The sequence below is a fragment of the Eurosta solidaginis genome, chromosome 2 (genome assembly GCF_040869045.1).
Source record: "Eurosta solidaginis isolate ZX-2024a chromosome 2, ASM4086904v1, whole genome shotgun sequence".
Lineage (NCBI taxonomy): Eukaryota > Metazoa > Arthropoda > Insecta > Diptera > Tephritidae > Eurosta > Eurosta solidaginis.
Window position 1 is genome coordinate 53,476,385 of NC_090320.1, and position 14,899 is coordinate 53,491,283.

The 14,899-nt window shown below is 39.4% G+C and overlaps 1 protein-coding gene across 3 annotated transcripts in view; it reads left to right on the forward strand.

The window, feature by feature from the left end:
• Positions 1-14,899, forward strand: part of LOC137239729 (transcriptional regulator ATRX-like) — a 108,933-nt gene that overhangs the window by 60,714 nt on the left and 33,320 nt on the right. For 2 of the 3 annotated variants that reach the window (XM_067765344.1, XM_067765346.1), the window contains 7 exons: positions 3,204-3,293; positions 3,381-3,431; positions 3,499-3,719; positions 3,806-3,900; positions 10,503-10,810; positions 10,884-11,005; positions 11,064-11,272. In XM_067765344.1, coding sequence (XP_067621445.1) covers positions 3,204-3,293; positions 3,381-3,431; positions 3,499-3,719; positions 3,806-3,900; positions 10,503-10,810; positions 10,884-11,005; positions 11,064-11,272 — 1,096 coding nt within the window. The remainder of the gene's footprint in view (positions 1-3,203; positions 3,294-3,380; positions 3,432-3,498; positions 3,720-3,805; positions 3,901-10,502; positions 10,811-10,883; positions 11,006-11,063; positions 11,273-14,899) is intronic. The other variant, XM_067765345.1, reaches the window with a different exon arrangement.

The following is a 14,899-nucleotide window of genomic DNA, read 5'->3' on the forward strand; positions in this document are numbered from 1 at the left end:
TTCGGCATCGTTACTGGATGGTTTTCGGGATCCGCGCGGGATCATTTCGGGACTCTTAGGGGATCATTTGAGGACCTCTCCGGCATCATTTCTGCATAGTTTCCTGGATCCGTCGGGGCTCTCGACGGGGTAATTTCGGGACTATTTCCGGATCATTTGGGGTACCTACCGGGATCACATCTGGATGGTTTTTGGTATCCGTCCGGGATCCCGTCGCAATCATTTCGGGACTTTTTCGGTATCATTTGGGGTACCTACCGGCATAATTTTTGGACTGCTTTCGGTATCCGTCCGGGATCCCGCCGGGGTTATTTCGGGACTTTTTCTCGACTAATACGGGATCATTTGGGGACCCTTTCAGCATCATTTCTGGATTGTTTAGGGATTCGTCCGGGATTCCGTCGGGGTCATTTCGGGACTTCTTAGGGATTTTTTGGGGTCTCTTCCGGCATCATTTCTGGATGGTTTTCGGGATATCGTCGGGGTAATTTCAGGGCATCATTTCTGGATGGTTTTAGGGATCCGTTCGGGATCCCGACGGGGTCATTTTGGGACTATTTCGGGATCATTTGGGGTACCTACCGGCATCATTTCTGGATGGCTTTCGGTATCCGCCCGGGATCCCTTCGGGGTCATTTCGGGACTTTTTCGGAATTTTTTGGGATCCCTTCCGGCATCATTTCTGGATGGTTTTCGGGATATCGTCGGGGTAATTTCAGGGCATCATTTCTGGATGGTTTTAGGGATCCGTTCGGGATCCCGACGGGGTCATTTTGGGACTATTTCGGGATCATTTTGGGGTACCTACCGGCATCATTTCTAGATGGTTTTCGGTATCCGTCCAGGATCACGTCGGGGTCATTTCGGGACTTCTTAGGGATTTTTTGGGGTCTCTTCCGGCATCATTTCTGGATGGCTTTCGGGATTCGTCCGGGATCCCGTCGGGGTCATTTCGGGACTTTTTCTCGACTAATACGGGATCATTTGGGGACCCTTTCAGCATCATTTCTGGATTGTTTAGGGATTCGTCCGGGATTCCGTCGGGGTCATTTCGGGACTTTTTCACGACTAATACGGGATAATTTGGGGATCCTTTCGGCATCGTTTCTGGAAGGTTTTCAGGATCCGTCCGGGATTCCGTCAGGGTGATTTCGATATTAGGGGATCATATGAAAACCTTTCCGGCATCATTTCTGGATAGTTTTGGGGATCCGTTCGGGATCCCGACGGGGTCATTTTGGGACTATTTCGGGATCAGTTTGGGGTACCTACCGGCATCATTTCTGGATGGTTTTCGGTATCCGTCCGGGATCCCGTCGGGGTCAATTAGGGAATTTTTCGGGATTTTTTGGGGTCCCTTCCGGCGTCATTTCTGGGAGGTTTGGGGGATACCGTCGGGGTAATTTTGGGACTATTAGGGGATCATTTGGGGACCTTTCCGGCATCGTTTCTGGATAGTTTTCGCTATCCGTTCGGGATCCCGTAGGCGTCATTTTGGGACTATTTCGAGATCATTTTGGGGTACCTTCCGGCATCATCTCTAGATAGTTTTCTGGATCCCGTCGGGGTCACTTCGGAACTTTTTATCGACTGATACGGGCTCAAATGGGGACCCCTTCGGCATCATTTCTGGATAGTCTGCGGGATCCGTCCGGCATCCCGTCAGGGTCATTTCGTAACTATTAGGGGATCATTTCAGGACCTTTCCGGCATCATTTCTGGATAGTTTTCGGGATCCGTCCGGGATCCCGTCGGGATCATTTCGGGACTTTTTCGGGGCTATTTCGGGATCATTTGGGGTATTTTCCGACATCATTTCAGTATGGTTTTCGGGATCCATCCGGGATTCCGTCAGGGCCATTTCGGGATCATTTGGTGTCCCTTCCGGCATAATTTCTGGATGGTTTTGGGGATCCGTCAGGAATCCCGTCGGGGCCACTCCTGTACTTTTTCGGGACTAATACGGGATGATTTGGCGAGCCTTTCGGTATCATTTCTGGATGGTTTTCGGGATCTGTACGGGAACCCATAAGGGTAATTTCGGGACTATTTCTGAATCATTTTGGGACCGCTCCTGGTTAATTTCTGGATGATTTTCGGGCTCTGTCCTGGAATTTTTGTATCATCTTGGGACCTTTCCGGGATCATTTTAGGTCTCTTCGCAACCGGTAGCTTAGCACACAAGCCTTTTTAGATTATGAGCTTTTATGGCCGTGGATTTGCTGCTAATTATTTGTTATTAAAATTGGGTGTGTTTTATCTTCAATCTAGCACAGCTTTTTCGTTTTATAATCGTGTAAGGAACTGTTATAACTTTAATTACACTTTGTAATATTTTAGCCAACTAAATACCCGAAAAAGCAACACTATTTTCGTCTAAAAAATTCTCTTTGGTTTTAGCTAATTGTAGTTTCACCCCTTTCATATCAGTTAATTGAATTTAAAAACAAAATGTATATTTTTAATTCGAAAAAACTGTATTGTAGCATTCATGAAAGCGTGCCTTTCAGCTTATCTCATTTAGTTCTTTTTTTTGCTAAATTACAAAAATAAAATACATTAGACAAAAATAATTTTTAAACAGATAACTTGATAATCAGGCTAACGTGAATAGCGCATATATTTTATTTTCTCCTTGCGGACGGGGCCGCGGGTAAAGGCTAGTAAATTATAAAATATAAAATTTGGTGAAAGTGCGTTTAATAAAACAAAATAATAAAGTGTATAATGTTTAATGTGTGCCAGTATATTTTATGTACGCCCAATTGAAGTTCGGTTAGTAAGTGCGTACATATGTATGTATTTGTAGCAAGCATGCGTATTTATGTATTCACATATTTACGTATGCATGTATATTGCAATATAGGTACTTTCGTACAAAGCTGTGGCAACAACTTTTTGACTACTAAAAGGGTCAATTACGAATCAACAATTTGTGCGCAGTTGATTCAACATCTTGTTGCGATGGATAAAAATTGATTGATTTAATAGCAATCGACATGTGATCTGAAAAGTATTCAGATCAGATCATCAATCAGACCCAAAATGTCAAATGAGTAGCTAGCATAATCAATACCGTACGACCAACTCCACAGCAAAAAGTAAATTCGCCACTCAAATCCCCATACACCTAAATCCTCACAAGCCTTTCAATTTATTAAATACACGAAATTATAAAAATTTTCCTTTTGTAATAATTACAGACTGTACTTTATGAGCATATATTAGGTATAATATCAAAAAAGGATGATCGAGGCAAAGGCTTGATAACAGATTACACATGTTTGCGTAAGGTGAGTTTGCCCATACAAATAATTGAGAATTTTAAAACTCAAAACAATTTGCTCATTAATATTTTCCATACGAAATATATTCCGAAGATTTGGACGCATCCTAAAGTATTGGAAGATGCTTGGAGAAATGCAACAGCAGTACGTATAACAAAGAATTAGAATACAGTATAAAAAGACGCTAGAAATGTCTATGTTCTCTCCACAGCAGAGGCATCGAAGAGACTCGCGTAAAACTCCAGCAACTGTGCATTCAGACGACGACCAACCAGATGATGTATACGATTCACAAACTGGTATAATATCCGTAACGAACGATTGGTGGCGTAATTTACTAGCTGAAAAAGATTTAGAAACCATATTACCAAGCAATAAGTTACGTACAATGTTTGAAATACTTAGAATGTGTGAAGAGAAAGGCGAAAAATGGCAAGTTGTCTGTGCAATTCATTTCGTTAATATTAAAACATATTTGTTAATACACACATTTTTTGTTTTTTTTTTAAATTTTGCAGTCTAATATTTTCCGCCTTTGTGGCAGTATTGAATGTTGTGGAATACTTTTTTAAAAAGATGAACGATAAAGACGCGGATACCTTAAATGAATTAAGTGAGTAAAATATTTTTTTTTTTAACTCAGCTGAGCAGAGCTCACAGAGTATATTAATTTTGTTCACATAACGGTAATCCGTAACGGCATAAACTAATCGAGATATATATAGACTTCTATATATCTAAATGATCTGGGCGAAATAAGAAATTTATTTAGCCATGTCCGTCCGTTCGTCTGTCCGTTAACACGATAACTTGAGTAAATTTTGAGGTATCTTGATGAAATTTGATATGTGGGTTGCTGGGCACTCATCGCAGATCGCTATTTAAAATAAACGAAATCTGACTATAACCACGCCTACTTTTTCCATATCGAAAATTTCGAAAAACCGAAAAAGTGCGATAATTCATTACCAAAGACTGATAAAGCGATGAAACTTGGTAGGTGGGTTGACCTTATGATGCAGAATAGAAAATTAGCAAAATTTTGGACAATGAGCGTGGCACCGCCCACTTTTAAAAGAAGCTAATTTAAAAGTTTTGCAAGCTGTAATTTGGCAGTCGTTGAAGATATCATGATGAAATTTGGCAGGAATGTTACTCCTATTACTATATGTGTGCTAAAATAACGAATACGCCCACTTTAAAAAAATTTTTTTTTAAGTCAAATTTTAACAAAATATTTAATATCTTTACAGTATATAAGGAAATTATGTCAACATTCAACTCCAGTAATGGTATGTTGCAACAAAATACAAAAATAACAGAAAATTTCAAAATGGGCGTGGCTCCGCCCTTTTTCATTTAATTTGTCTAGAATACTTTTAATGCCATAAGTCGAACAAAAATTTACCAATCCTTGTGAAATTTGGTAAGGGCATAGCTTCCATGACGATAACTGTTTTCTGTGAAAATGGGCGAGATCGGTTGAAGCCACGCTCAGTTTTTATACACAGTCGACCGTCTGTCCTTCCGCTTGGCCGTTAACACGATAACTTGAGCAGAAATTGATATATCTTTACTAAACTTAGTTCATGTTTTTATCTGAACTCACTTTATCTTTGTATAAAAAATGGGCAAAATCCGGCTATGACCACGCCCACTTTTGCGATATCGAAGATTTCGAATAATGAAAAAAGCCATAATTCTATTCGAAATTTAAAAAAGGGATGAAACATGGTAATTGGATTGGTTTATTGACGCAAAATATAACTTTAGAAAAAACTTTGTAAAATGGGTGCGACACCTACCATATTAAGTAGAAGAAAATGAAAAAGTTCTGCAGGGCGAAATCAAAAGCCCTTGGAATCTTGGCAGGAATACTATTCGTGGTATTACATATATAAATAAATTAGCGGTACCCGACAGATGATGTTCTGGTTCACCCTGGTCCACATTTAGGTCGATATCTCGACAACGCCTTCACATATACAACTAAGGGCTATTCCCTTTTAAAACCATCATTAATAACTTTAATTTGATATCCATATCGTACAAACTCATTACAGAGTCACCCCTGGTCCACCTTTATGGTGATATCTCGAAAAGGTGTTCACCTATAGAACTAAAGCCCACTCCCTTTTAAATATTCATTAACACCTTTCATTTGATACCCATATCGTATAAACACATTCTAGAGTCACCCCTGGCCCAACTTTATGGCGGTATCTCGAAAAGGCGACCACCTATAGAACTAAGGATCACTCCCTTTTAAAATACTCTTTAATACCTTCCATTTGATGCCCATGTCATACAAACACATTCCAGGGTTACCCGGGTTCATGAAATGTTCGGTTACACCCGAACTTAGCCTTCCTTACTTGTTAAGACTTGTTGGACTTAAGGTGGTACTTAAGTATTTTTTATTTATAACGATGGTGCCACCTTGGATAAGATTTGTATTTCAACTCTGCCTGAACTCGATATCCAATGCAGGATATCTACTAGAGCAATGTGCTGGATATTCTTTTGAGAACTATACATTTTTTTAAATCTCTACAAGCTTAGAGAATAATTTGATGTTAGAGATCAACCTAAAAACTACAAATTTTACAAAATTTTTCAAAGGTTGGATAGTGATTGGAAATTATAGGTGCTTAACGTGAGTACCTGTCAGTGGAAGGCTCAGCCCCACGGTGTCAGACACTGATCCAATTGCATGAACAATGGCCCAACTATCGGCTCCATGTTGCCTTCTTAGCCGAATCATTGGTACCAACTTAGTTTGTAATCGGGTGTTTCAATTACAAGTTCTTACCTTGGTATGGTATGGAGTCTATCAAGCTCCCGCCATTTTAAGAGCAATGGCATCCGGTTGCAAGGCAATTCCACCTTGAATTCCACTACGATTTTATCTTATGCACAAGTATTTCGCAGTAACATGTTCTGATGCTAGCGCTCATCAGAAACATGATACTATTCGAAAATTTTAATACAAGTATTAGGGGATGTGAACAACCGGTTTTGAGCACCAGGAAATTCCTGTATCACAATTTAGTGATGTGATTACAACCTGGCCAACACATCTGATAGAAATACATCACTGTAGCATCTTCTACTACTACAGTAAATTGATAACATTAACACAGGATTGAAATGTCCGTTCTTTGTGAAAAACTACTACTATGTATCATAGAAGGATCCCCACTTATCACAAGTACTAATCACATTCGCTCAGGTATCAGATGATGTGGTCGTCTTGGTCTAACGAAGTTTAAAAAAATTTCAAAAAGAAGGGTGGGCACTAGCCCACTCTTACAATCATATATATTATTTCTAATTGCTGTTTTTATGTACGGGTTCCTTTTTCGATCTTATTTGGAATCCAAATCTATAAATAAAGTTTTGGTTGTAAAGATGGAGATACGGGCTATTAGCGAGATTTGGGAAATTTTGATCGTAGTGCTTTTGTTTAGCTATATTTTATCAAAATAATTTGCTGTTTGCACTGCATTACCGGCAGTTGCTCCCATACGCCAGATGGCTCCGCAAGCTGTATGTTTTAATTGATTGTTAGAACAGCTGATTTATGTTGATATTTGATAAGGGAGTTTTATATTGGTTGCGCAAGATGCGCACGGGTCCGGCTCGTTATCAATAATTATCCACAACGATAGACCATTTATGCTACTTTGATACTACCAGATATATCAACTTCTTTTTTTCCGCCGATTTTTATTCAGCTTTATTTATCCAGCCAATTTTTATACTGCCTTTAAATTCTCAACATTCACAATTTTGGGATGTGATCAACCGTTTCTTCGACCTTCCGCAGAAGAGTCTTTGAAATACTTGTGCCTAGACCAGAAAAGATAGTGAGGCAGTTTACCCATGTGGAAAGACCACGAGTAAACTATATGCCAACCTTCCCTCGAAGAAGACTACATTACTCCGAAGAGAATGCTTTATTGTCTGATTTGAGGACTGAAGCGACCGCATTAGGTTAGGTTAAGTTGGGTGGTAGCTTCCCTGATAGGGGAAGCTCACTTGGACAACATGACGGTCCGTTGTGATACCATATATAATAAACTAAACTAACGGTGACGTAGATATAACTACTTAGAGAATCGTTGGGTAGCAACGATAAAGTTCCGAATGATCCCGATCTCAACCTTGGATAGCTCCTCTGGAGATCCAAGTGAGTCACGACCGAAATACTTTCGCCTAGTTCTGGCAAAAGCTGGGCAATCAAGCATAAAGTGATTTGGTGATTCCACCTCATCATCCTCCATACAGCTGCAGCAGGATGGAGTTTCCAATATATTGAGACGTACCGCATGGATACCCATGGGACAGTGCCCTGTCAAAACTCCAATGACCAGTGATAGGTGAGCCTTAGTGAACCCAATTATTTCAGCAGACCTCCTGCCATCCACTTTCGGCCAGAAAGATCTTGCTACCCTGCAAGAGGTAGTACCCGCCCAACGTCTGCTGAGCTGACTCGAGGCCCAGCTATGGAAGAGCAATCCACAGGTGGCTAGCGGAATCCCGAAATCCCTACAGCCATCTTCATCCGGTTCAGTTGTACCGATTCGGGCTAAGAGATCCGCTTGATAGTTACCCGGAATATCACTATGGCCCGGGACCCAGATAATCTTAATTGTAAAATAATTCGATGCAATCGCAAGTGAGTTCAGGCACTCCCAGACCACCCTCGATCGCACTGTAGTTGAGCTCAAGGCCTTTATAGCCGCTTGGCTATCAGAGTAGATGTAAGCGACCGCATTACTCCGAAGAGAATACTTTATTGTCAACTCCAACGAGGAAGCGACTACATAGCTTCATTAAGTAGGCTTTAATGTCCACTTCCCCAAAGGTAAATTCGCCGTATTAAGGAAAAGCCAAAAGGAAAAAGCCAAAGACAACGCCATAATATGCCATGAAAACACAACCCCTGCGATTCATCCGTATCCTCAAGGTAGGAGTGAACATCTGAATACAAGCATCATAAGATACATTGCATCAGATTACAACTGGGCTGTCCTACTTCCCGCGGTACAGTGTTTATATACCGTGATAGGGTCTCGCAGGCGGTACACAACGTCCACTCTGCTCCCTTTTAAGTAAAGACCACTCCAGGATTGGTTAGCCTTTTATTTCGTCACTAATACGATGACGTCTTGACCCTTATCCCGCTGGGGGGATTGGAGAATGATGTTGGATATGGCAGAAATACACCCGGAGCGCTTGCCAAACACTGCCGAGGGGCGACATCGCTTAGAAAAATTTTCTTCTAATTGAAAAACCTTATTTCTAAAATTTTGATGTTGCTTTGCTCGGGGTGTGAACCCAGGGCATACGGTGTGGTAGGTGGAGCACGCTACCATCACACCACGGTGGCCGCCACCATTATAGAATAATGTTAAATATCAACTTCAGAACTTACTTAATTGGCGCTTAACCATTTGAACGGTTATAGCCATCCAACAAGTCGCTCCTCGTTCTGCTAACTGGCGCACATTGCTAAAACCATCGGAATTTAAATCGTTTTTCGCCTGGTCCTTCCAGCGGAATGGGGCCACCCTCTTCCTCTGCTTCCGTAGGAGAATTTCCATAAAAATACTTGCTTAGCCGGAGCATCATCTTTTATTCGCAAAACATGGATTAGCCAGCGTTTCGTTAGACTATGTTGATGTCTGCGTAAATCTCGTACACCTCATCATTACATTTTTCCCGGTACTGGCCGTTTCCAACGCGTAGATGGCCGTTAATCTTTCGAAGAATTTTTCTTTGCTTAATGACAGTAGATACTTCGTTTTGTCCTCATTCACCATTAAATTCATATTTTCCGCTTCTTGTCCAGTTTAGAGAGAGCAGAGCTTAGGGCGCGAGTTTTCAGGCCGATGAAGAAATCGCATGATAAGGGGGTTACACTGTTTGAAACCTCGTTTAGGTTCGAGCGACTCGGAGAGGTCCTTCCCAATTCTGACTAGCTAATGGCATTACCCAACGTCAGTTTGCACAGCCTGTCAAGTTTGCGGGGAACCAAAATTCAGAAACAGCCGCTGTAGAAGGCGGCTTTAAAATCGACAAAGAGATGATATGTGTTAGTTCTATTTTCGTGGAGTTTTCTCCAAAGATTAGCGCATAATGAAAATGTAGTCGATGGTAGTGTTACCAGGTCTGAAGCTGCACTGATAAGGTCCAATCAGTCGATTCAAGGTTGACGCAGTTTGCTGGATCCCCCTTCTTGTGGACTGCGCAAAGAACTCCTAGTTTCTAAATGCCAGGCATGCACTCGACCGAATATATTTTGCAAAGGAGCCTTAGCAAATCCTCGCGCCTTACCAACTCCTCGCCCCCGTTTTTGAATAGCTCCGCAGGCAATTCAGCAGCGGCCGCAGCATTGTTTTTTTAATCTAAATATTACTTTTCTGACATAGTCATTGTGTAATATAATGAATAAGATAACGAACAATTTAGTTTCGGAGTTCAAATGGAATTGATTCTTTATTTCCCATTTATGTATATATGTATAGGGTTCGGCAGTCATGACTAATGGGCTAATATGTCGGTCAGTGTGACTAATCGACATATGTGTCGGTCAATGTGACGGGTTGGCAAATGTAAACAAACTCATGCTGGGTTCAAGTGATTATTTGGGTCAGTAAAATTTGACTACTTGTGTGGTCTATAAGTGTGTGTATATATTGCATAATTAAATGCATTCAAAGTGAGGCGCACTCCAAGTAACACTACAATAGTCTGGTGGGGGATCATTCATTGCATTATCATCGATAGTGGGCTCTGGTTTATCATCCCTGTGCGGTACATAGGCGCCTCAATTTGGGAGGGCAAAAAAGTGCTCCCTCCATGAGTTAAGTACTCTTGCCCCGGACTTAAAATCATCCATCCGTCGCCGAATTTTTGAGTAAAATTTGCGGGTCTTATTCTTGCAGCTCAAGCTCCTCTCAGTCACGCCTTTCTGCCTTCGTTTTTTTTTCTTCCTGTGACGGTCACATATCTTAAACGTTTCTTATTAGCGGTCTCCAATTGGGATCAACATTTATGTGATATTTTTTGGTAATCTTTTCGAAAATATTTGTTTGAAATAGCGAGCACAAGCGAGTTGTAGTAGTGATAATAACACACCCCTAACACAAATTCAATATCGATATGACTGCAGAACAAGATGCCCAATCTTCTCTTTTTTCCATTAAGAAATGTCACAAGGTTATCAAGTTAAAAATACATGGATACTTGGCAAGGATTACTATCGACTGGATGGAAAAACGCCCAAATTGATACGTCATGAAATGATTGAACAATTTAATTGTATGGCAAATAAACGTGCACGCGTTTTTTTGATTTCATCAAGAGCTGGCGGTCAGGGTATTAATCTAACTGGTGCAAATAGAGTTATAATACTTGATACATCGTGGAATCCCTCCAATGATCAACAAAATATTTTTCGTGTATTTCGCTTGGGTCAAAAGAAAAATTGCTACATTTATCGCTTAATTGCTATGGTAAGAAAAAAGAAAAATCTTTATATTTTTTAAGTAAAGTGATTAATATTAAATATATACGTTTCATTTCAAGGGTACAATGGAAGAAAAGGTATACTCCAGATCGGTGACTAAACAAGCAATGAGTTTTAGAGTTGTCGATGAGCAACAAATCGATCGGCACTACAGCATGGCAGAACTTACTGAGTTATATAGGTAAGGGGGATTTCTCTTATTAAAAACTTCACAATTAAATATCTTTCTTTTCTTTTAGTTTAACAACACCAGACTACGAAAATAGGCCTATGCCGGATTGTCCACAAGATACTATTTTAGCTAGCTTGCTATTAAATTATCCATCTTTGGTCTATAAATATCACGAGCATGATAGCTTACTCGAAAATAAAGTGGAACAAGAGTTGAGCGAACAAGAAAAGCAAGATGCTTGGGCTGCATATGAAAGAGATCAGCAAATGAATTCAGGTTAAAAATGCTATAATGCCTAATAAAGCAATTCACAAGATCTTGCATTCGTCGCATATGCGAAGTTTTAATCAATTTTTATATTGGAAACCATGGGAACAAATAAAAACTTGAGACTATACAACGAATGCAACACTCTTGTGGCTTGCCCTCATGATTCAATTACTAGAGGTTTGTACTCCAATGATGACAGATCTTTGACACTCCCAAATTGAAAAATCTGGACGGGTTGCTTTTACGAAGTAAGGAAAGCGGGTAATAATTCAATCCCCTTTAGCGAAAACTGTAGTAGAAAAGTACCTTTAGTAGTATATTAGTAGTGATAATAAATTTGTAAATTCCAAAAGTTTTTGGGGCAGTAATTCATTTTGTACTAAATATTTCGTGAATTGATAAAGTTATGTTGGTTTGGTCATTCTTTCAGAAATTGTTTGCAGAATGCCATGCGTTAGAATTTTATTCAAAAATGCACTATCTCAAAATTTGTTTCAAGAACTCCCTATATGAGCATAAGTTCAACGCATTTTGGGAAGAGGGAGTTAGTAAAAAGCTGTCTAAGATAAAGCGTTCTTCAATCTAACCCTAATATAGGGCGGTTTTGTGACAAATCCTGAATTGCGAAATTTTTGAAAAATATTTTGAGATAGCACGATTTTGAACAGGCAGCCAACATGGGTTGATACGCTACTCCGCAGCCGCAATAAACTGACAAAAACAAAAATAAAAGAAAATGGCTTATTATTTAGAACTTTATATTCCTACCTTGACTTTCACAGAAGAGTTAAGCTTTTGAGCGGTCCTGCTACACAGGGAGTATTCACCTTTTTATTCTGAAATTTCGGAAAGCTCTTTTCCGTTAAGTATTCATGGAAACGTTCCTGATAAACCGTTAATTTAGAATATTCGGAATACGTTCATTTGATACTACCTCACGAGATCCGAATATATCAAATAAGTATATACAAAATATTCCAAATATAAACCGATTCCCCAAATTCTTAAATGGATACGAGTGTTCCGAACATACGGAATTAATAGAACAGAATGTCGCCCAAAAATATCGAGAGAAGTGTCAAAAGACGCGTATTGACCTCGATAATAATAATTCCAAGGCGGAAATCAAAAGTTTAGCTCGTTCAAAAGATATTGATGAAAACCGAAAAATGACCCCGGGTTGCGTTGGCGGCCTTCAGCCGAGCTTATAAAAAATTACCCTGGCCGGTCCACCAATGAGGTGAGATCAAAATTAAATGCGTGCAAAATCCCTTTGTACACAAAATCTTTTTCAGTGCACAAAAATATTACAACAATCACATGAAAATTGCGACCTTCAACTGCAAATATCTCCGGACAGATACAATTTTTCTTTTACGCCTTCGGATTATTGTTGTCGAGGTCACCTCTCTCGATATTTTTGGACGCGTATTAGCAGTAGATTCCTTATCTAGACTTTTACCTGAATAAGTTAACATGCCCAATGAGTACACTGAAAGAAAACGACTGGTAAAATCAACTGAAATACGGGTCAATTTAACCGAAATTACTGTCAATTTTTATCCATCGTAACAAGATGTTGAATCAACTGCGTACAAATCGTTGATTCGTAATTGACCGCTTTAGTAGTCAAATGAACAAAACAAGTTGTTGCGGCAGCTTTATATGAAAGTGTCTATGTTGCAAAATAAATAAATAAACGTAAGGCGCGATAACCTCCGAAGAGATTTTAGGCTGAACTTCTCTTCCAATTTGCGTCGTGCTCCTTTTTAATTTTTCTTACAAATTGGCGGGACGCGACCTACTTGTTTTATGCCGACTCCGAACGGCATCTGCAAGGCATATGAGTTTTCACTGAGAGCATTTCGTGGCAGAAATACACTCGGAGTGCTTGCCGAACACTGCCGAGGGGCGACTCCGCTTAGAAAACGTTTCTTCTAATTGAAAAGGCTTGTTCCTAAAATTTTGATGCAGCTTTTTCCGGGGTGCGACCCCAGGGTCTTCGGTGTGGTAGGCGGAGCACGCTACTATCACACCACGGCGGCCGCCATATAAATACGTAAATATGTGAATGCATAAATACGCATGCTTGCTACATATACATACATACAGGCATGCTTAACCAACGAACCGATATCATTTCGTTACGATAATTAACGTTAATAAACGAAACAAAGTCATTTCGTTTCGTTTATTAACGTTAAGAACGTCAAATTAACGAAGTGATTTCGTTTCGTTTTCTGCCATATCAAAACGAAATCAAATCGTTTATGTTGATTTTTAATTTCAAACTATGCTGGCAAAGCTGATTGATGGCGGAGTCATTAAAGGTGAAAGCGTTAGCCAAGCTGATTGCAACTTTTCTCATGAATTTTGACAGTACGAACATTTCTCAGAGTATTTTTGACATTGCCACCAACGAATTACACAAACAAATTACATGGAGTTTGTGTGTGTATGTGCGCTCGTTGTTACCACCTTACGGCTTCACCATGGCTATAGCATTGCCAGCACAATTCAAACATAAAGTATCACGTTTTTGTTAACGTTTTTAACGTTAACGAAAGCTTTTCGTTTCGGTTAAAAACGAGATACAATTTATCTTGATAATTTCTTTATCGATAATATTTCGAAGTGTTTCAACGGAAACGGTGGAAATTTTTTGATAAACGATTAGCTTAACGTAAAGGTGCATCCCTGCATACATATGAATATAGAAATGAAAATAGTAGTTACAAAACTGATTCTCAATTCTTTCAGTTGCAGTTCAGCTCATTCTCAATTTCTTCTCTCGCATGTAGAGTTGCCACACTTGATAGTTTCGAACAAAACTTGTAGTATAAATGTTTGACGTAACATTTTAAAAAGAGAACTTGTGTAAGTTATAGAAAAGTAAAGAATAATCACAGGAGGGTAATTCACCTGTGGAGTAACGTTACATGTAATTCGGCAAGTTTAATTTTCGTAACACTTTAAGTTGAAACGATTCCAAAACAACTCAAACCTTTATTTTGTCGGAAACATCAACATTAAAAAAGGATGTTTTTTATTATCTTATTAGATTCGTTCGCGAGTGAAAATTCATAAATACTTGAGCAAACTGTTACTAACTTTGGAAAAATGCTGTTCGTTCAATCAAAACTTTTGCAAAAAGGGGGCACAATTTTGCATTTCGCTTGGACGAGAAGTTGCAAAATTGTACCCGATAAATAGGTGTCCCGGTATCTCATAATTTTTTGCACAGTAAATTCAAAAAAGAGTTTTTTCGTTTTGTATTGATAACTGAAAAACTAGTTTTTTATTGTTTTACCATTTTGTGTGTCCTTTCGATTTGATGGTTTTCTTATTTTGGTGTTTTTTCTTAACAAGTGGCACCATCGTCATAAGTACAAAGTAGAGAGCGCAGTGAGCGTAAAATTCTCTTTGAAATTGGCTCATGTATTGACAGTTGATCGCCGTTGAAATGACCTGTAAGATCAGTTGTGTTAACAGAAAAATCAGTTAGATTGATTAGGAATATGTCAATTTTACAAAATTGTGTTAACTTAAGAGCGACAATTTCTCTTCTGTTGAAATTACTAAACTAATTTGTTCGCTTGACAAAGAACTCGGTCGAATTAACCATAATTCGAT